Below are 23,258 nucleotides of genomic sequence, written 5' to 3'. Positions count from 1 at the left end.
CTTCCACAAAAACACTGTGCTACGAAGAAGGTTTGTCTCCCAAAAGCCTTCCCCCCCACACACACACGACAGCATAAAAGTCTCTCTCCCTCTCTCCAAGGATAATGATATTCGACTTAGTTTTGTCTGAATCACAAATAACACACTTGTAGAGCTGTCTCAATCCCTGTACTGTATACAGTATCTATTCTTTACATAGAGATGGAGATGAACATTTGGGACCACGAGGCACAAAGGACTCGCCTTTAAAATCAACTACTTTGTCTAGCGCTAATCCCCCATCTAAGCAGAATTAGTGACGTCAAACCAGTTTCCATGGCACAGCCAGACTCATGACAACTCTGTTATATGAAGCAGAAGGACAAAATGGGCTGCGCTTAATTGCACACAGAAACAAACATAAAACCAAACCCTGGTTAATCTCTCATTTTCTGGGGACTTGGGGAACAATTCTAAGACAGGAAGGTACATTGAGAATATTTGCTGAAGTTCCATAATGAAGACTCATGATTCTCATATTTCAGCACATTTCTAGTTTGCTATGACAAATATCCAAATAAACAAGTCAAGTAGTATTTTCTGTGATACAACATTCTTAATTCATCAGGTTGCTTATTTGCTAACAGCCACACGATGGTGTCTCAGTGGTGTAAGTTATTGAGGATCTACTAGAATTAAAATACTGCAAAAAAACAAAGCAGAAACCACTGCAGATAAGGAAGTACCTTTTCATCCAAAATTATTCTCTTCAATGACTAGCCCTCCCACCAGCGAGACATTAAACACACAAAACCCTATAAAATTCAGTACCTTATATTTATAGCCTCCTATAGCTATGCTTTCTAGACTTCCCTCTGTCCTGTGAAATCCCCAATTGGAAAACTCTCCTTAATGATCACTCGGATAAAAAAAATTCCCAAGCCTCTTTTCTTCCTTACACGCCCCACTATTCTATCAGACTGTTGTAGTATCCTTGTGCACAGCTCTTACAAAAATACTACTGTCATAGAGGAAGTGACAGGTCTTCCATGAAGTAAGTCACTGATTTCTGCCTTCCTTGGGACCCTCTCATCACTGCTCCACACTGCAGGTGAGGGGGGGAAGACGGGGAGGCGTAAATGCTGCTGTGAAGCAATGGAACACAGGGTCGGTCCTAATGTGGACTGCTTACTTGATACAGAGTGTGACTGCAGACAAGGGAGATTGTACAAAACACTACATCCCAATTCTTCATATTTTCGCTTCTTATCAGGGAGCATATAAGTGTGCTCTTGGAGGGTCATTACTTTTTTTTTTTTAAGCTTAAACATAACACAGAAGTTGGTACAGACAGTTCTCTAACAGATTCTCAAAAAGACTGAGAAACATATCAAAACAGGGTTCCATGTCAGAAAAGAATCCTGGATCACGGAGGTCAGATATATAATTAGAACCAGCGATCCAAATACATTATACAAATATTGCTTTGTGGAAGAAAGTTTGCAAACATTTCCCACATGAAAGAGAACTGCCTGCCCTAAAACACCATAACATGTCATAATTCCACCTTAAGCAATACAGTATGAAAGGGGCTATTTTTAGCTTTTCCATGGTTGTTATGGCAACCACCTCCTGGCTCCAGCTGTACAAAATGTTTATAATTCCAGGGAAGTGGAAAGAGTAAGTTTCCTCTATAACGTAATTATGTACTTTTTACTTGTATGATAATAATACCTTAGTTTGATTATAGAGACTTGTTTAGTGATAGTCAGCTGGCCCTAGGCTATAGTTCTAGAGAGTTTGGAAAATCGCATACATCAGAAGTAGAATCAGTGAAAGGGGAAAAAACCCACAACAACAAAGAACCCTGCTGTTCCTCAATGGAGATATGAAACCTACGTATGGTAACCAACCAGAGTTATGCCATTTGGGGATGGTGTAAAGGGCAGGCTATAAACAAATCACTTGTAATACGTAAGTAAGAATGCTTTCAGGTGATCTGTGAACTCAGAGTCTTTCTTTCTTCTTGGGCACACAGCTAATGACATTTCTGGCCTCCCTTGCAGTTAGCTGTAGCCTGTGACTGAGTTCTAGACAATGGGATGAGGGCAGAAGTGAGGGACACCACTTTTAGGCCTGGCCCATGAAACCACCCATAAAATCATCCTTCCTCTCTCTTCCCTCATCTGCTGGCTGCATGCAGATGTTTCTGCAGAGAACCACAAGGCCCAAGAGAAGAGTGGACCACCTTCACCCCAGATGGAAGGAGCCTGAGATCCCTGGATGACTGGGTAGAGCAGAGCCCCGATCGCTGATCCACACCAGACTGTGACGTGAGGGGAAAATCAACCTTTAGAGTGTTAAGCCACTGAGATTCTGGGGTGGTCTGTTATAGCAGTTAGCCTGCCTTGACTAATATAACAAGTAACTCCTTTAACTCAAGCAGACATAGCTGTTCCTTCTCCTATCCAAAAGCACCGATTTATAAAACCCACTTACATTTCTGACTAGTTCTTAGCAGGTGCCACAATCATCCCTGTGACATCAGTTTCAATACCTAGCCTATGATGGCTTTCCACCAGATCATTTCGCAACCCCCGTGTAAAATCAATTTGATTTCTTAAAGGCAAGGATCCAATTCATCTTCTGTGATAAACTTTACTCAGTGAATGCCTGTTGAAACAGATGGATCCTTTCCTTTGCATTCTTTGTCTTTATCTAAGGCTCCAGATACAACTGTGATCGTGGCTGCTAGGTCTACAGAGAGAGGTGTGAGCACCTTGTGTCTGTATCATTTACTAACTAATTATGTAGCCTCATGGCACTCAGTTTCTTTGGATATCACTTTTTATGTCAAATGGGGGGGGGGGTTGGTCTCAATTAATTTTAAAGTACTGAAATTCTCTGACTCTTTGAATCTAATTCTTCCTGGTCATAACCAGTATCTCTTTTGATATGATTTTTACCAACACACTTAAAAATTCCTTTTATAGTACCTCTGTGGTATATAAATTTCTTCTTTAATGGATGGAATGTACTAACCTGAATTAATACTGTGTCACTTGCAGATATCCAAACTAGAATTAAGATGATGACCCAAACTTCATCCCTCTTGAGTTCTACGCTGTCTGCCCTAATTCTCTGTAATCTTCTAGGATTCTGGTCTGGTTTGACCACCATCACTTCCATATCTGACCATCAGGGGCACACTCCCACTGTAGCCATCAATAAGTAGTTTAAAGGTTTTAAAGGGGAATTTTACTAAAATAAAGCAATTAAAATATACAAAACCACATGTAAAATGCATTACAAAGAAAGAGCCTTGCTACAAAGTAGCTGCCAAATAAAATGGATTCCTAACCTCAGTCTCCTCATTTGTAGGACGGTGGGAGGCTATCGGAGTTAAATGAGCAAACAAATATCAAGTTCTCATCCAACACCTGGCACATAACATGGAATCAACGAACATGAGCTGTAAACCCTGCCTAAAGCTGGTCATGGAGGTTTCTTCACAGAAGTAGGGTCCCTGGGTCTCCCCTTTGCAAAGCTGTGACTCCTTTGGATCTCTTCCAAACTCAAAGCTATTTTGCAGAGGAAGGATGACTGTGAAGCCCTAAATTTAGCAAATGACCAAGCAAGCCCAGCTCTTTGCAACAGGTTTTCTTGGAAAGCTTAGCCATCACTCAGGCTTCTCTAAGGGAGGAACAGAGCTTAATTACCATCTGACACTTCACGCTATTTCAAATGTAAGGACTTAGCAACACATTTCTCAATAAAAATGAAGACATCTAGCATATCCTAGTGGAACCCCATTCAAACTGGAACACAGCTGGGGCTAGAGGACACAGCCTCTTCCTCCAAGGGCAAGGGTGGGGGCTGACATCTTATAATCACTTTCTAACATGCCCAAGTCCCTCATACATCCATTCTCCCAGTAAGAACAGAAAACACCAGAGGATGGATGGGGTCTCGCTGCATGAAAGTCCACTGATTTGGGCTCTGAGAGCATAAAGCTTTAGGAAGGTATTCCCGGGAATATCCTAGCAACTCCATCGCCCCCTCAGAACAGCAGGCAATTGAGTTAGTGATGGTGACTCAAGCAGACTTTTAAATCCTGATGTAAAGGAACCACACAACCCTGGAGAGGGAAATAAAAAGGGAATGGAGTGGAAAAGGCCTCCACCACCAGATGACTCATGCTCCACCGTTTGACTCGCCTGGCACATTACTCTGTCACTAAGACATGGAGGAGCTCATTAGTCACTTTAATGAATTTTTCAAAGTAAGGATTCTCCCCTATAAATAACCATGAGCTCCGTTGCTCTAGTGCTTGTGTGTGAGCTTATGACTCACCTTTCTACCATGCCAGGCAGTACCAACCATGTCATCTGCAAAAGAGAAAAACAAAACATCAGTGAGGATGCAGGCTACAGAGAGAATGGAGAGAACTCACCCACACAAACAGGGAGGGAATCACGAAACCACTCGCCACTTCTACAGACAGCAGTTATTTGATACACTCTGTATAATTTGCCGGCGGCAAGCGTGCTAAAAAGGAATCAGATGAAATTACTGGAGATAATACTGTAAATATTTTCAGTGAACTTGGCTAAAATTAGTCTTGCCTGAAATGTAATAGTGACATACAGATCTTCAAACAATTAAGGCTTTATGGTGAAATCTATGTCTCCCAAAATACATTCTCAGAAAAGGACATATGTTATCACAAGAAATATCCTGCCTACCAAACTTACTCAAGCTTTTTAATCTCAAGAGATAAAATAACCTTTTCCTATCAAAAATGCCTTTAGAAGAATGCCATAAAGTGACATGTTGGCAAGGATTAGGTCTATCTTCACATTTATTTCTCTTGTTGCTCAAGCTAACTGTGAGTAAAACGCATCCTTAAAGGAAGTTGAAGTTATCTGTCATCTCAAATAACCAACAATGAAAACAAGGACACCAGCATTTTAATTTTTTTATTTTTATTTTTGGCCGTACTGTAAGGCATGCAGGATCTTAGTTCCCAGACTAGGGATAGAACCCACACCCCCTGCAGTGGAAGCATGCAGTCTTAACCACTGGACTGCCAGAAAATTCCATGGACACCCACATTCTTAAAGGACTTCATAGTTGTTGACTACATACATATACTATGACGAGAGAAAGTACTTCTAAACTCTGTTTTAAGATATTATTAACTAAGAAAAGTTAAGACATCCACTGGCTTAGTCAAGGCCACGTCATAGTTAAGTACTGAGGTTGGAGTATGAACTCTGGACTCCAGAATATCATCAGTTCTCTAAGAAACAAATGCTGTTTTGTTACAGAAAAGTTTGCATGCATGCCAACCATAGGAATTTTAAGCTTTCTATCTTGAATAATGTCTTAATTAAAGCAGCATTCTGACGAGCAGAGAATTTTTTTCCTAGAAACATTTTGAAGAAAGAAAATGCATCCAGACTTGACCAGCGTAGAATGTGCTCTGGAGTACTCCCAACCCAGATATCAACCGTGGGGCCATTGCGTACACTTCTCCAGGAAGAACACGAATTCAAACTGACACTGCGTCATAAAAGGTAGACTAACACACCGCCAACTTCTAAACAGACAAAGTGGTGTCTTCAAAGCCTAGGGGAATCACTTCAACAGAAGTATCTAGATTTGGTCAAATATTCCAGATTAAAAAAGGAGAGACCCTAAGAAAGAGTTTGGCCTGAAGCGTCCCCTATCTCCCTCCTTCTTACATATAAGTCTGCGCTTGCGTTTTTTGGGTTTCTTTTGTTTGTTTTTGCCTGCGCCACACTGCATGCGGGATCTTAGGTCCCCAACCAGGGATGGAACCCGTGCCCCCTGCAGTGGAAGCGCAAAGTTTTAAGCATTGGACCGCCAGGGAAGTCCCTCTATGCTTCTCATATTAAACTCATCTTCATAGAAGGATGGGGCAAAGAATGCCAAGTGTCTCTCAACATTCATTCTTTCCTTAATATAACAGCTGAATTTTCAGTTGGATATGCCGGCCATAAAAACTGTATTTTCTGTATTCTCTCTCACAGGGCATGTGGCCCTATAACTATGTTCTATCTGATAAGATGACAAGTAATACATGCAATTTCTTGGTCAGGCCCTTACAGGAGGAAAAAAATACATGTCCTCCTCTGTGCCTGTTCCTCCTCTTGATGGCTAGAAAGTAGATGTGATGGAAGGAGCTAAAGCAGCCATCCTAGACCCCAAGGTGAAAGCCATGTGCTAATGGTGGCAGAGCAGTGAGATAAAAAGAGGCAGGATCTCTAATGATTGTGGAGCTCTTATGCCAAACATTGCTTACCCACCTAGCCTTTTATCTGACAGAGAAATAAATTGCTATTTTATTTAAGCCATTACTAAACCTCTGCCACAGCAGCCAAACCAATATTCTAACTGACATAACTGACCTTGTGAGTTGTTAAAGACCAACCAGTGTTAACATTTTATGACTTAAAAGAGAAACAATCCCCAAAGCAAACTCAATCAGAAATTCTGCTGACAGCCCAAATGGCTTCAATATTTTATAGTTTGTTAAAACATGACCCTATTTCTTCGCTCTTCTAGGTCTGCTTGACTCAAGTCAGAATGTGCCCACTCACCCTCAGACCAAACGGTATGGAACTGGGCTTCCCTGGTGGCACAGTGGTTAAGAATCCACCTGCCAATTCAGGGGACACAGGTTCAAGCTCTGGTCCAGGAAGATCCCGCACGCCACGGAGCAACTAAACCTCTGCGCCACAACTACTGAGCCTGCGAGCCACAACTACTGAAGCCCACGCACCTAGAGCCCGTGCTCTGCAGCAAGAGAAGCCACCGCAATGAGAAGCCTGCGCACTGCAACTAGAGAAAGCCTGCGCACAGCAACGAAGACCCAACGCAGCCAAAAAAAAAAAAAAAGGAAACCCCCAAAACTGTATGGAACCAAGTCAAAGAAAAAGCTGAGTTCAAAGTTTATCCTTTCAACACAGTCAGCTCTTCTCTTTTCAGATTAAATAACAACTCTTCAAATCGGCTTACATGTTTCCTAAGATTTATGTTTTTATAGGAGTATAGGAATCACTCCACATGTAGCAATAGCTGCTGAATGTTTAAGGCAATGTGGTATGTAGTCAGGCCAAAGAGCTAATCCTAGCCCTTCCACTTCCTAGCCACGTGACCTCGTTTGTTTCTTATCCTCCTCTGCAGTCCTTATGTATTAAATGAAGAAGGCATCTACATCACAGCTTATTATATTCTGAATTTCATATAAGGTGATGTACATAACGGACCTAGCACAGAGTGCACCACGGAGTAAGCCCCTGAAAGGAAATTATGTCCCTTATTGCCAGCGTGCACTCTTCTTTCAGGACACAGCACCACTAAGTATCTAGGCCTCCCTTAAGTATGTTGTGCCCAACACAGTTTAGAGCCAAAAACAGTGACACATTTTGAGGTCATCCAATTCAACTCACCACACAGAAATTTCTGGACGGTTCCAGCAATATTTTGAAGTGCCTCAACTGGGAGCTTCTTAGGGTAAAGAATTGTTCTAAAATTAGAGTGCTATGATGATTGCAAGATTGTGTAAATTTACTAAAAACCATTCAACTGTACACTTAAAATGGATGAATTTTAGAGTATATAAACTATCCCTCGATAAAGTTTTTTAAAAAAATCTCAATAAGCATATGGATAAGAATTGAAGAACTGGAATCACAAAATACATTTGATGTTACTTTATCAGACACAGGAAATAAAAGAGCTCTCAAAATGCTCTATGCATATCAACTCATGGCCTGGAGCAATGCAAAGTAATAAACAGGCATTCTTCCATTCAGTAGAAGACATGTTAGTTACTTGAATCAGGGTTGGGTGATGGGAGCTCACGACTGAGCAAGAGAACAGATATTTATATAAATAAATCATTACATGACAATGCTATGAGTGGGACAATAGGAGTAAGGACAGAGGGCACCAACACTTAGGAGAGGGACTAGGGAAACAGGTAGAGCTTCACAGATTACGGTTCAGTTAAGTTCTGAAAGAATAAATAAGAGTTCAATAGGCGGAAAAAAAATTCTAATCAAGGGAATAGAATGCAAACAGCTGCAGGAAATTACAATATGCTATAGAATTAACGCATATAAAAAAAGTTTTTGTTGAATGGATGAAATATACAAAGAAGTAAAAATATGTGCATCCTATTATATACGTCATGCAATGTGCATATCATACTACGTCACAGACAGCTTCCCATGCTAGTATTACAAGCAGATGTACATCAGGCATGGTAACAGTTGTGGAGGATTTTCTTTGTAAGGATAGATTATATGCATTCTTAGCCGTATCTGAAAACATTTTTTTATTTAGTACATTTCATCAGGGGACCATAATGCTTAGCTAATGTATTATAAAGAGGTCCCCAAGCATTTTGTGAAAAGAAGCTATTATGCAATTCCCCGAAGTCCGGAGATCACTAGAAACAGGATGAGGAAGGAGAAGACTGATAATAAAAATGTTCTCATCTAGGGGTAGGCGTGTGTGTGTGTGTGCTTGTGCGTGTGTGTATGTGTGCTTGTGCGTGTGTATGCGTGTGCGCATGCACAAGCGCATTTGCAGTAAGGAAATGAGACTTGTTAAGTGCAAGGTAGATAAGTAGAGTTGACAGGGGTAGCCACTAACTGTTCAGCTTTCCTACACAAAAGGAGAGAAGGGATGGGATTTGTAGACACTGATCAATCTGGAGAACTACCAGGAAAGTCTACAAGATCTGCTGATGGACTCCTTCATTCTGACCAGGGATCTCAGTACCATTTGAATATTTAATAAGCAGTCGTGCAGAGTTTTAAAGTTCAACTCAGGTTTTTCCCCAAGATATACATTTACACATTACATATTATGTACACATACATACAGTCCAATAAGAAATATCACCTTAAGCTGGGATATTAAGGGAATACAAATGCACACACTGGGAGCTATTTTTTCCTTACACTGTGCATGTCATATATTAAATGTCTCCTTTCTGAATGGCAAAGATTATACAGGAAATGATCAGAGACGAAATAAAACCCCATAAGATATAATCTGACTTACAAAATTATATCAACAGCATGCTAAACAATAAATCAGCCTTGATGGTCATCAACGTGTGGACATCTTCAAAATATAGTCTTTTTTCTCCCCATCTCACTGAGATATAATTGACATAACTTTTTATTAGTTTAAGGTATACAACATGATACCGCAAAAAAAAAACCAATATATATATATATGGAACACCTCATAAATCTGCATGTCATCCTTGTACAGGGCCATGCTGATCTTCTCTGTATCATTCCAATTCTAGTATATGTGCTGCTGAAGCGAGCACTAAAATATATTCTTTATACAGGTGAATTAAAACTCAAGAAGTTTTAAGAACTTAACCCAAAGGAAGAAGCAGTGTTTTCAGTACCTGGCTATTAAAGGGCCAGAAATACTTGTTGGAATGCTCAATGACCAAATGATTCATCAGCAAAAACAGAAATCCACTCATGAAAAAGCTATATTCTTTTGCACTGTTCATTGGTTTCTCCTCTTAAGTTCTGACTCTACATAATTTCTCCTTGCCATAAAATAGACCATCTTCTCGGATCTATCAAATATAACAACACTGAAAAGTCTAAGAAGAGTTAACCTGAAATCTGCCGGCTTTTATAAAATTGATTAATGCCTTTATTTATACTTAAATTATCTTTCCTTCTACTCAGAATACACGTCATAATAAATTCAATTTCAAGCCTTCTTTATCTGGCTATGTGTATACAAGTAACTCAGTATTCTGTGTTTAAGTAGAGAGGGTTCACTACGTTAACATCAAATTAAATTCTTTTTTTTTTTTTTTTTCGCGGTACGTGGGCCTCTCACTGTTGTGGCCTCTCCCCTTGCGGAGCACAGGCTCCGGACGTGCAGGCTCAGCGGCCATGGCTCACAGGCCCAGCCGCTCTGTGGCATGTGGGATCTTCCCGGACCGGGGCACGAACCCGTGTCCCCTGCATCGGCAAGCAGACTCTCAACCACTGCGCCACCAGGGAAGCCCCTAAATTCTCTTTAACATCAAGTTTTACAAAGGATATTTAAATTAAGCTATTAGTATTCTCATTTTACTTTATATGCATCAATTGGTATCTTGATATCTGGTTATTTATACCACACACCAAGTGTTTCTGTGAAATCTCACTATCTATCTGAACTCCACCTCACAGCCTATAGGCTGTTTCTGGAGTTAACTCAATATGCTTATTTTAGGCCACCTGCAGGTGATACTTGCTGTACTAGGAAAATGTTTGTTCCTCTTAAGATACCGCTAAAATAAGGTTACCATAACTTGTAAGTTCAGTGGTTGAGAATATTAGAAAACTAGTAGTAAACATGACTTCTTTACTTGTTTTCTTCTATGTTGAGGCTGTTTCCAAAAGTATACAGCAAACAATTTAAATTTAATTCTTTCTTAAAAAGTAGATAAAAGTCCTGTAATAGTACCTCTACAACAATGGGAGCTTTAAATTCTTGCAGAAGAAAACAAAACAAATGTTTCCTCTCTATATATACTTTTTAGTGATGGTTTCAACAATCCTTACCACAAAAAAGTCCTAGATGTCTAAAATCAAAGGGAGAAAGGTCACTATATGTTATCTCATACCAAGATATCACATCACTTTGTATGCAAGCTGGCCATAGAGTATACACATATACAAAGATAAATGAGTCTTCACCAACAATAGCTCAATTTACAATTCCTCTTCGGGACACCACATATTCTACTCAAGAGTGAAATATCTACTGGTATTTATTGCCACAACTACGTATATCCTGGCTGGGTAATAAATAAGAGGCTGATTTACTTCATACAAAATCAAAATCAGTATTATTAGATCATTCAGTTGAGATAACCTGACTCAAAAATGCACTGGCTTGATGAATTGGGAGATTGGAATTGACCTATATACACTAATATGTATAAAATGGATAACTAATAAGAACCTGCTGTATAAAAAAAATAAATAAAAGTTTTTTTAAAGTGCATTGGCTGGCCTAGAAAATCCTTGAAGACATTACACTAAAATGTATCCATCGTGTATTCTGGAATATTTATCATATTTTTGGCAACTGCTTGCATTGCTTTTGTAATTAGAAGTTGTAATTAGAAGAGCACCCACAATCAGTGTCATTTCTAAAAGAAATTAACATGAATAAACTTTTTTTCTTTTCATTTCTTTGGCATCAGTAATCAAGAGTTTGTAGAAGGAACCTTATTTTATACTCAAAAGCCAATCCGAGTTTCCCACTTTTTAGTTTGGTATGAAAACTGACAACACAAGCAAATTATGCAATTATTTCACAAGCAAATAATTTCTTTTTACAAGCAAATTATTTTTAAGATTAATTTTATTTAAGATTTATTTTTTCAAACATTATAGGTGTACAATTGACCAAAACAATGTAAGTATAATCTAAACTTTGATAATTATTACAAAAAAAGTAAAATTTTATGAGGAATACATTTTTTTTTTTAATATCATGTAACCTGTGATGTTTGGTCATATTTTGGAGAAAACAGTATGGAGAAAACACTACTGTATAGTGCTCAAAAAGATAACTAAAAACCCAAGTGAAAAGATTAAAATTCAAGATACTTTAGTAAAATAAGAAAACAAATATTGACACCTGTATCACCATTACATATAAATAGGAAGTGCAACAACTTGCTGTAGAATCTGGGCAAAGCCCCAGGAATCCAGGCTATTAGTACAAATAATTAGGACACCACAAATAGCCATTTTGTCCACTTCTGCCCTGCCCTCTACCCCAGAGAAACCTGCTTGGAGTAAACAGGATCTGAATTCAAGCAACTGAAAAATGAACCCACACAAATTAGAAGGAAACAGATGCAAATGCCTTAAGCAAATTTTCAACTGGAATCATTAGCAGTAATTTTAAAATCACAGTATAATAGCGAAAAGAATTACGTAAAGTAACAACGATGTTACACTATGCCTGTTTTGGAGAAATGAGGTGGTAACTCCACTGAAGTCACACTAGAATGACACAGCACACATTTCCTTTGACAAACTGTATAATTTGAGCTCTGTGGTACCAAGAATACAACTTAATTGAAATTCTTAGAATCTCACCTGTATGGCTAACAGAATACTTACTGCACAGGGGGTGAAAAACTTAATGAGATAAAGTTTTTAGAGTGCTTTGAGATCTCTGAGCATTGTTTGGTTTTCTTCTCTATTAATGTTTAAGTCTTTGTGGAAGTTATGAGCCCTCCTTGTCATTTCCCCTCACTCCATATTACTTAACCTGAAATTCAGCCCCACACCATAAAAAACTTTTCCTTTTATAATAAATTGTGGTTTGATTTTGTTAAAATAATTAACAAAAGAAAAAGAACTTTCCAGAACAGAGAACTGAATGCCAATTAATTATAATGAAACTAAAGCCATAATTTATAAACTCTAAACAAAAAGAACAAACATGCCATCACATACTGTTTTTCTAAGTTTAGCATTTTATAATATGCTAAGAGTTTCTATTACTTATGTTTTCCCCAAATAAGCTGACTTCTCCAAAAGTGACAGATTTAGGTAGGAGAAAATAATTCCTAAAGTTCTCAAAGAGATTTTTACATTTTCACCCATTTATAAGGCATTTCTCCTATAAACTAACTTTACTTGAAGCTGGAAAGGACCTTAAAACCAATCTCCAACTACTCCCTCATTTTTTAAGATGAAAATTATGGAAAGAGTGCTTGTCATGTAGTTTGGCAAACCCATCATTTTGTGGTTGTGCCTGAAGCAGCCCATTCCTATGAGACTCTAAGGGCTAAATGTGCCCCCAAATTTGGAAATTTTTAAGAGCTTAATGATAGCTGCTTTCAAGTGGATTAAAAGACTCTAGATATTAACTTGGAATGTCTTCGTTCTGAAAAGCCCTGGGTGGGGGCAATGGTGAGGGTCATACTCTCCTTCCTGCAGTTTATAAATTTCCTACTGTTGTTAACTTGAATTCTTGGGGCAGAGTCGGGGGGATAAATTCTTAGCATAATCCCTAAATTAAATACAACTAGACTGCTGAACAGAGATTCTTCTGATGGATTTCCAAATTAATACAGGGCTCCCCCTACTGGTCACATGCCAGTGGCAAATCCATGTAAGAAAAAGTAAACAAGCGCTTCTGTGTTTTTTCATCCATCTGTCCATCCATCCAAACATTTATTATTATTGTCTATCCCATGGGCAGGGCATAGCATTATGGCTAAGTGACGTACAATGAATACATAGTGGTATTATGAGAAAAAAAATGACTTTTCAAAAGCATGCAAAGGGCCTCATACTCCAAGTGATTTGATTTCAGATAATCATGGGGATGGAAGAGATTGATCTAGTCAAAGCCATTCAAATTCTTCAACTCAACCAAGCAAGCAATGATTCAGTTTGAGCAGATTGAATACTTGCAGTTACTGAACAGGGGAACAGGAACTCCAATGTCTAAAAGGTCCAGGTGGGTAACATAAATGAGTGCATAAGTCAGACTAGTGGGGACTGTGGTAACCTGGAGAGTGCAGGCCTAATTACTCAGCATGCTCAGCTGTTACTCAGCTCTAATCACTTGTTGCCATGCAGCAGTTCAGGTCTATGTTACCCTAGTCTTAGATTTTTCCCAAGAGAAGCTAGAAATTTGGGTGTGAAATGTCCCAATATGAAAACACAGCTGGAGCCAACCAAAATATGTTGGTAGGCACATCCAGCCCACAGACAACTGATTTGCAGCCTCTGGCCTAGAATCAGAAGGGAACTCACCTTTCATCACTGGGGATAAAAAGTGAGTTGATCTGCAAAATACTTAGGAGGCTGAGCTAACTAGCCTTGATTAGATGTGTGTGTGCACGCATGTGCCTGCGTGTGACGTCACCCTTCTCCATGCTAAACATCTCTAGTTCTTTCAACCACTCCTAATGAGACATGGTTTCAAGTTTCCACTTTGGCTGATTATCTGATGAAGGAAGAACTAAATTCTGATCCCCTGCTTAATACTCCTCCTCCCCATTCCCAACTAAAACAAAACTCAGTGGTACTTCACTGTAAGTGGAAATTGTTAATAAATTTTTCCTTGGGTCACACCTCCACCCACCTCCTTCTCTGTTCTAAGAAAGGTAATAAAGAAGGTTGGGACATCCCCTCTATTTGTCAGAATGATGGTCTGGAAATCTCCTAAGGAATCCATGTGTAGGAAGGGCCACTCCCTATCGTACGCTGTATTCACCAAGCCCAGTTGCAGCTTCAGGGCCCAGTACCTTCAGAAGACTTAGGTAAACTGTGGGAAGTGCAGGTAATATGGTTTGGGCCATGTTCATTTGAAAAGGAGTGTAGAGTCTATGGGGCCTTGAGGTCCTCAAACTGTCTGTCATTAAAGGAATCAAAGAAAGTCAGGCCTAGAGAAGGAAGGCAACACCGAATGTGGCAGATGTTAAAACAAATGATCTCAAAACAGAAACAAACAATGCAAAGAAGATCTGCTTCAGAACTTGTCTTTGGATTGGTGCTCAGTGTGCTACCTGTTTGAAAGTGGACTTCTATATACCTGTCTCTGGAGTTGTGGCACGTTCCCCATTTTCCATGATTTCTCTAATAATAACCAATAGCAATACAACAATTTCATTTGCAAACTCTCCATATTCTGAGATGGAAACCCCTTCCAGGCATAAAACTGAAACTACTGTAGAAGGGTGTAGCTCAATAACTGGAGGGTTAATTATCTCTAAACTCCGGGCTTCCCTGGTGGCGCAGTGGTTGACAGTCTGCCTGCCAATGCAGGGGACACGGTTCGAGCCCTGGTCTGGGAGGATCCCACGTGCCGCGGAGCAACTAGGCCCGTGAGCCACAACTACTGAGCCTGCGCGTCTGGAGCTTGTGCTCCGTAACAAGAGAGCCCGCGACAGTAAGAGGCCCGCGCACCGCGAAGAAGAGTGGCCCCCGCTTGCTGCAACTAGAGAAAGCCCTCGCACAGAAACGAAGACCCAACACAGCCAAAAATAAATAAATAAATAAATAAATTTTAAAAAATTATCTCTAAACTCCCTCACTTCTGGTCTGAAGGTCATTGTTCCTGAGGCGAAATAAGCCTTACCTTAGATTTTAGTCACAGAACATCTGAAATCACAAGGAAAAAAGCCCTGGCTAGGAGGACCTTACTTCCAATTGAAGGCTGATCTACCTGCCATAGCAGTCACCTATGTAGAATTTCCACACCACTGCTCTCCTCACCTTGGCACGTTCCTGCTCTGCAGGGAATAAGAACAAGACTAAATTTAACCCTGAAGGTATTGAGAGCAAAACTGTAAAGCAAGCAACAAGGCTTCTAAATACCCCTTGGGTTACCTCAACTAACCTGGTAAAGGGAAAGCCCAGTTAAGCAGTCACTGAGAGAGAAGAAAGGAATAATCCTAAATTATTGGATAAGATGAAAAGTGAAATAATCAGATGGAACTGGGGAGACAAAGGCCTGGGAGAGCTAATCTGGACTGTTTAATTGAACATCAGGGGTCTACAGTCACAACTCTTCTTGTTAATATTTCTTCCTCAATATTCTGGGGACCACTCATCGCCACTTCATCTGCTGATGACCTGTAATTCCCTCGGTCAGGATATTTCACTTCTGTTATTCCTCTATTGGAATGGGGGACTGATACGATTTTTATCATCTGACCTATTGATACAGGATGGGAACACATGGACCAAGCACTAATCCGGGGCCTGAAGGAAGGTCAAGCCAGGTCAGTCAGTACTCATGAGGCAGCACAGGCTTCCAACCGGATGCTGGGCCCTACCCAGGAAATATCTCCAAATTAGGGGCACAAACCCAAGGTCACAAGGGCAAGCTGACTTTTCCAATCTTTCCTGGCACACTTCTCAGACGGTCAGCCCCTATCATGTGGTTTGGCAAGGAGAAAAAACTTGGACCAATATTGATGGTGAGAAGAGGTTGTTCTCTTTCTCATATAAGCCTTTTTTGATACATGTATTAAGGCATTAGGCTGCAGACATCCATGCCCTGGTTCCCCACATATCCAGCCACCAGAAAACCTTGTAAGATTCTAGAGCCAGACTAATTTTCATCTTCTTTTAAGTTACCCCAGGGCTCCAAACAGCCACTGATACTGAAAATGTAGCCCTGGGCCTGCAACATAACACAGTCAACTAAAGGACAACAGGCACAATTCATCAAAATATACTATAGGGCAAATCACAGCAGCACGAAAGAACACTAAACCTAGGAGTGATAGACACAGAACTCCATCGAGGTGAATGCCCCTTCTCAGTACAAGATCAACACACACACCATAAAATACACATTGTCAGGCCCCGCTGCCACTAGAACTGTCTTTCTAAAATGTACACCAGATCATACCTGGTTTCTACTTTAAGGCTCTCTGCCCTCTTGAGCACAGCACTCAAGGACCTGCACAATCATGTCCTAATTTACTTTTCTGGCCACTGCACACCACTCACTTCCTGCTGTTTGATCAAACCATATCCACACCTGAACGATCACTAGTCCACTGTGTTACAGAAATGGTAAAGACCCGGATCCTGCCTATAGTACAGTGAAGACTAATTGGCTGTCCTCCAGATGTTACTAATTCCATGATGAATAAATCAAGAATTCTGAATTGTTTTTCCACTAAAAATACCTATCACAAAGGGACAGGAAAATGCATATTTACATGAAAGATAAATTAAAGGATGATTATTTGGCTTAACAAAAAAGTGTTTTAAATAGCGAACTCCCTTAGTGCTTTGTAAATGGGATATGACTTGCAAAAAGAGGTTCACGTATAAAAATTTTAAGCATATATCCAGCCCTTCTGTTGGTGATACTTCCCATCAGTATGGCTCACAATATGATAGGGCATGATGTTTAATAAGTTGGCATTTGTCTCTGACTCATTTTGTGGGAAAAAGTATCCATGCCCATGGGAAAAAAAGAAAGTGGAAGAGGAAGAATAAAGAGGTGGGAGAAGCATTTTATAATTTGTCAAGATACTAGGACTGGTGCATCATTATTATTTCATCGTTACTTTAAAGAAAACTGAAAGATCCTCTCCAGTGCTGTGGGACTGGTGGCGCTTCATCCACATCTCCCGCCACTGTACTACTCATCTTTAAGCAGGGCCATGAGGTGACCACCACCAGCACACGCTGATCTGTGCTCAGATGCTGCTTGAAGGATGCAGTGTGTGACTGCAGAGCACAGCAAGCTGACTGGTTCTCACAGATCAAGGTCAGGACCTTGGCCTTTTATCACTACTATTCTGTAGACTGCCAGCCGAAAATGCATGTTTTGGGAGACAGAGGAAGCCAGGGTTTTAGAGTGTAAGGGTACACAAACACAGTAGTACTGACAAGCAGGAGATCTCAGGTGAAGATACTAATGTATCTAGAGTAAAAACTTTGCACAGTTTATCTGATAGAGGAATTAAAATTATCAGGAGACTAATTTGGAGCTAGCATTAACAATGCTATAGGATGGACCTAGAGTCTGACATACATAGTGAAGTAAGTTCAGAAAGAGAAAAACAAATACCGGATGCTAACGCACATATATGGAATCTAAAAAAATGGTACTGATGAACCTAGTAGCAGGCCAGGAATAAAGACACAGATGTAGAGAACAGACTCGAGGACACAGCAGGGGAAGGGGAAGCTGGCACAAAGTGATAGAGTAGCACTGACATATATATACAACTAAATGTAAAATAGATAGTTAGTGGGAAGCAGCTGCATGGCACAGGGAGATCAGCTCAGTGCTTTGTGACCACCTAGAGGGGTGGCATAGGGAGGGTGGGAGGGAGGCTCAAGAGGGAGGGGATATGGGGATATAGGTATACATACAGCTGATTCACTTTGTTGTACAGCAGAAACTAACACAACATTGTAAAGCAATTATACTCCAATAAAGATATTTTTTAAAATCCCACAATTCTATAAAATACGATTTAAACACTGGAAAATATTTTTCATGATTAACTCATTACAATATATTATGAAACATGTACATAATAAAACACTCATTATTTTCTAACTCTCATTATTTTTAAGCATTTGGTCAAATGTATTAGAAAAGATTATCAAAACAATAGTACAAATCAGTCATTTCAAAAGGCAAAACCATAAAACAAACTATAGACTAGAAGTGATATTAATTTTGATCAAAAAATTTGCTTGCTATGGGACTTCTCTGGTGGTCCAGTGGTAAAGAATCTGCCTTCCAATGCAGCGGATGTGTGTTCGATCTCTGGTCTGGGAACTAAGATCCCACGTGCCGCGGGGCAACTAAGCCTGAGTGCCACAACGAGAGAGCTGGCAGGCTGCAAACTACAGAACCCGTGCGCTCTGGAACCTGTGAGCCACAGCTAGAGAGAAGCCTGCGTGCTGCAACAAAGAGCCCATGCGCCGCTACAAAAAGATCCCACATGCCAAAATGAAGACCCGATGCAGCCAAAAAAATAATAATAATAATAATTTGCTTGCTAAAAAAGTAACAGTTGTACATGTTTACTAAAAATCTTTATCACCTCTGAGTTTAACAAAGTAATAGAAACATTTTTTAGAGGCTTTAGTATGATCTGGGTACTATTCTAAAGAGGTTTACACATATTACCTTGTTTAATTCCCAAAACAACTCTGTGAGGTAAAGAGAATTATCATCCTTAATTTACAGATGAAAAACTGAAGCACAGAGGGTAAGTAATTCACTCAAGGCCATATAACTAGTAAATGATGGAGTTATTTAATTAACTTGAAACCTCATACAGATTATTGAAGAACGATTACATTTACATAGTATGCCAAGGGAAATACCTTTAAAACTATACAGGTACATGCACATTAACACATTTTTTGTTTGTTTTGCTTTGTTTTTTTTAATTTCTTTATTTTTTGGGTGCACTGGGTTTTTGTTGCTGGACGCAGGCTTTCTCTAGTTGTGGCGAGCGGGCTTCTCATTTCGGTGGCTTCTCTTGTTGCAGAGCACGGGCTCTAGGCACGTGGCCTTTAGTAGTTGTGGCACGCGGGCTCAGTAGTTGTGGCTTGCGGGCTCTAGAGTGCAGGCTCAGTAGTTGTGGCACACGGGCTTAGTTGCTCCGCGGCATGTGGGATCTTCCCGGACCAGGGCTCAAACCTGTGTTCCCTGCATTGGCAGGCAGATTCTTAACCACTGCGCCACCAGGGAAGTCCCCTTAACCACATTTTAAAAGCATTAATTTTCTGCATGTGGGACTTGATCCAAAGCTAATCACAGATGCACCTGTTTGTATTGATAGTCTGTCTCACAAACTACTTGAGAAAAAATCTTGGTTAATAACAACAACGAAGAGATACAGCGATTATTTGTTTTATAAAATTATTTGTCATATTACAATATGATTCATTAGAGGTGCCTTTAGGTAGCAAGCTACCAAATGCTACACAGTGTGCATGCATCCACAATGCAGCTTTCTTTTTGGTAGAGCTGGTTTACCTGAATCAACCATATTGCTAAAGACTGAAATTATAAAGACTGAATTAACTACATACTTTAAAAGCAACATATATGTTACACAGGGAGAAGCACGGCCATATAGGAAAAGCCGACCAAGGGTTAAGATTTTAGGGTCCTTTAACTTGAAATCAACCATGTAAGGGTTATGATTTCTCAGGAAATGAAGACCCAAGGAGAGCTTTTCTTTTAAATATCACAATAGAAAAAAGGATCAAGACTACGCCATTGAGTAAAAATTAATAATTACGTTCTTATTTATATTTATCTGGTCACTTCTAATACTTTGGAGCTAAATGTTTTTTTGGTTTTCTTAAATTAGTATATAAGAGTTAATGAAAATAATTAGGCTTTTCCAACACTATGTTCAAATTTAAACTACCCAACATTACGTATGGAAATTCTGCCTCAGGCAATATTTTCTTCTGGTCTGGTATGTATAATCAAGGTGTGATATCTCATTGTAGTTACTGTTAAAATAGAAGGGGAAATGGGAATTCCCTGGCAATCCAGTGGTTAGGACTCCATACTTCCACTGCAGGGGTTTGATCCCCGGTCAGGGAACTAAGATCCTGCATGTCGCACAGTGTGACCAAAAAAAAAAGGGGGGAAATGGTGTTCAGATGCTCATACTTCCTAGCTATTCGTCCTTTTATCATATATTAGCTGTGGTGTCTTTTGTTGGCATATACGAGCGACACGGCTATAATGAATGCCTAGCAACTAGAAATGAGAGTAGTTTTCATGTGTGGCTAATAAAAATCACTCTCATTACCCTATGGTCCCACACTCCCCATACGATGCTTTCCCACAACCTTTAGCTCATCACCTTAAGTAGACCACAGAGGATATGGGATGGAAACAATTTATCAGTGATGAATTATATGCAGATGAAAACTTTGTAAAACAATCCATCTTCAGCCTAAGTTAGTTTGTATAGTAGTTAGTTTGTAGTAGTCCCAGGGCCTACTACAGTGCTTGCGTATAGGAAGCATTTAATAAATGTTCATTTGTTAAAAAGTAAAACTATACAGACACCTGTTTGGCATTTAGTTCTATTTCCTGAAGACACGAGGAAATAGATCGCTTTCATCTGGAATATATACTTACATCAAAACAAGAGCTGACTGAAATGAACAAACTGATTCAGTGTTTTTAAATAGAAAAAAAACAAAAGAAGATGACATATTTATAAAGAAGATGCTTACCTTGCAAACAGAAAGAACATTAACATTTATCAGTTTCTTGATGGTCTGCAAAAGAAATATTGATAATTTTATATAGATTTGATCATGGAAGTAACCATATTAGATACATATGTAAGTGATCCAGAGATGCATTGAAAGTTTCCCCAGATACAATAAAGAACTTGGAAAATGAGAGGAGTTGGGGCAAAGAGGCAGATTTTATTTTACTCTGTGTTATAGTACTTTTCTACCAAATGCAGCAATTCATACTAATATACAAAATTCAAGGTATATGTACAAGTGAAATGTGCAAGCAAAAAGACATACTAAACCTAAAATAAATATGCAGTTTCCTCTCTGCTAACATGGAAAGGAGAAATTATTGAATCTAAGATTTTCAATAATTTCTTTAAATTTACATATTCCTTCAATGATATGCTTTTCTAGTTTTTATTAAAGAATTATACATGCATCAAGGATATAGTTTTCATTTTGGTAGAGCTAGTTTATCTCAATCAACCATATTGCTTTATATTGATATTAACACATTCATGGTTTTTAAATTGATGTTTAGAATCCTGATACTTAAACAGAGCTGTTTTGATATAATAAAAGTGATAATAAAAAACTGGAGCTATTATTGAAGCTGGCCCTGTACAAATGAGGTGATAAATATTTTCTCATTCAATCCTTCTAACATCTCTGTAAAGCTGCCTATTCTACAGACAGGAGGATGGAGACTAAGTATGGTTGGGTCATTCCCCAGGTAACTCAGGTAGAGTAGAAGGACCAGGGTGTGATCCTCAGCCGTTAGTTGGACTCTAGTGCTCAGAGCCTGAACGTTATACCATATTGTCTCACACACATCTACGTGCATTCTTTTTGTGACCATAATCTATAAAGAACGACTTACACTGTCCAAGTCAGGAACATCCAAAAAGTATTCCGGATACTCATACGATATTCCCACATTGTTCACTGAAATAAGACAAATCATTAGCTGGCTAAAATATACATTTTAGAGATTTACTGAAAAAAAAAGAGATTAAAGATATCAAGACTAAGATGATACATACAATTACATAAAATGCTGTTTATGTCTAGAGTGACCTGTCCAAAATCTACCTGTAGGGACAGTTCAAATGTTTCCTCCTTCATTAAGCCTTTCTATACCCAACCCCTGGCAAAAGGACTTTTTATTTGCCTCTCAACTTCCCTAGTCCCTTTAAGTATGTGTGTATTCTGCCTCTGTAACACAATTATTTGTAGGTATTGCTTAACCCCTCTCTAGATCTTCAATTTTCATAGTGTAATAGAAAGAGTGGAAAGTACCATTATGTAGGAGACTGGAAACTTGAGTTCTACTTATAACTGTTTCAGAAAATGTATGAATTGAGGTAAGTCACGCATGATACACATCTCAGTTTCTTTACCTCTTAAATGAGAGCTCATTTAATCATTCAACAAAATTTACCATTCATCTATGTGCAAGACATGTCAGGAACTAGAAAAACCATAAAGAAAAAGGCAGTTTCTGGCATCATGGAGCAAACTATCCAGTAGGAAGAGAAAGGCACTAAACAAAAAGGATTAAAACAATTATTTCATTGCAAAGTACAGAGTGCTATGGGAGCCTGTCCCAGACCTCATCTGGGATACGCGGGAAGGCTTGAAGTTCACAGCGGTTAAATAACTTGCGCAAGATCATAGAGCAACGTAAGGCTAGGATTCAAACTCAGGAAATTTGACTTCAGAGGCTAGGCTCTTAACCAGTACTTTAAAGCCATCCTATGCCTTCATTCAGTATTCAGTTCAGGAAAAACTGTGAGTAATAATTGGATAATAAACAGAAATCTGACAGCAATGTTTAATAAAACTGTAGAGCATCAGAAAGGAAAGGTTTCAGCAGCAAAAAGATAATGAAATTCTGGTCGTTCTGCTCAAGCTTATAAGGAATTGGGCCTGATAAACCTGATGGTAGTAATAGTAACTTTTTCAATAGACTAACAAAATTAGCAGTTCAAAGCAATAAGAGTTCTATATTTAGCAGTACGCCAGTCACTTCAGGCTGAGTCTCAAGATTTTACTGGTACAATTCGGTCAGGATGGCTTGAACAAGATCACTGAAACCTGTCTGAAAAGTCTGTAGGCAAAGGACAGTAGCAAAGCAAACTGTATTTAATTCAGATTCTTGCCCATCTGAATAGGGATGGTATCTAAACAAAAAAATAATAGCAGGTTCAAATCCATTTTTATTTTATTCAAAAGGTTCTCCACCCACCAGCGGTCTAGAAATCAATTCTATAAAAGATCTGTTAACAGTTAAGCCAAAACTAGTTGAAGGTGAGGGTTTATGTTCATTCAACTTTGTCTTAACCATCTACAGAATTATAAAGGATGAATGTCTTATTTACAATGTTACTAAGAGAAACAGCAACAACCAAAATATCTGTTAAAACACTATCCATAAACAAAATATTCTTTACAAAGTCAGTTTAA

At 39.2% G+C, this 23,258-nt stretch overlaps 1 protein-coding gene and 1 non-coding gene across 2 annotated transcripts in view; both read right to left on the bottom strand.

Moving 5' to 3' along the window:
* HSD17B12 (hydroxysteroid 17-beta dehydrogenase 12) overlaps positions 1-23,258 on the bottom strand; it is a 163,297-nt gene that overhangs the window by 21,087 nt on the left and 118,952 nt on the right. The window contains exons 5-7 of the mRNA XM_060018744.1: positions 21,673-21,737; positions 20,781-20,825; positions 4,333-4,367 (exon numbers count right to left, since the gene is read on the bottom strand). Of these exons, the coding sequence (XP_059874727.1) occupies positions 4,333-4,367; positions 20,781-20,825; positions 21,673-21,737 (145 nt within the window). The remainder of the gene's footprint in view (positions 1-4,332; positions 4,368-20,780; positions 20,826-21,672; positions 21,738-23,258) is intronic.
* LOC132430415 (U6 spliceosomal RNA) lies at positions 9,253-9,358 on the bottom strand. Its single transcript, XR_009520506.1, has one exon. It is a non-coding gene; the product is annotated as a U6 spliceosomal RNA (small nuclear RNA).

This window comes from Delphinus delphis, chromosome 8 (assembly GCF_949987515.2).
Source record: "Delphinus delphis chromosome 8, mDelDel1.2, whole genome shotgun sequence".
NCBI lineage: Eukaryota > Metazoa > Chordata > Mammalia > Artiodactyla > Delphinidae > Delphinus > Delphinus delphis.
This window is presented reverse-complemented; position numbering and strand designations above follow the sequence as displayed.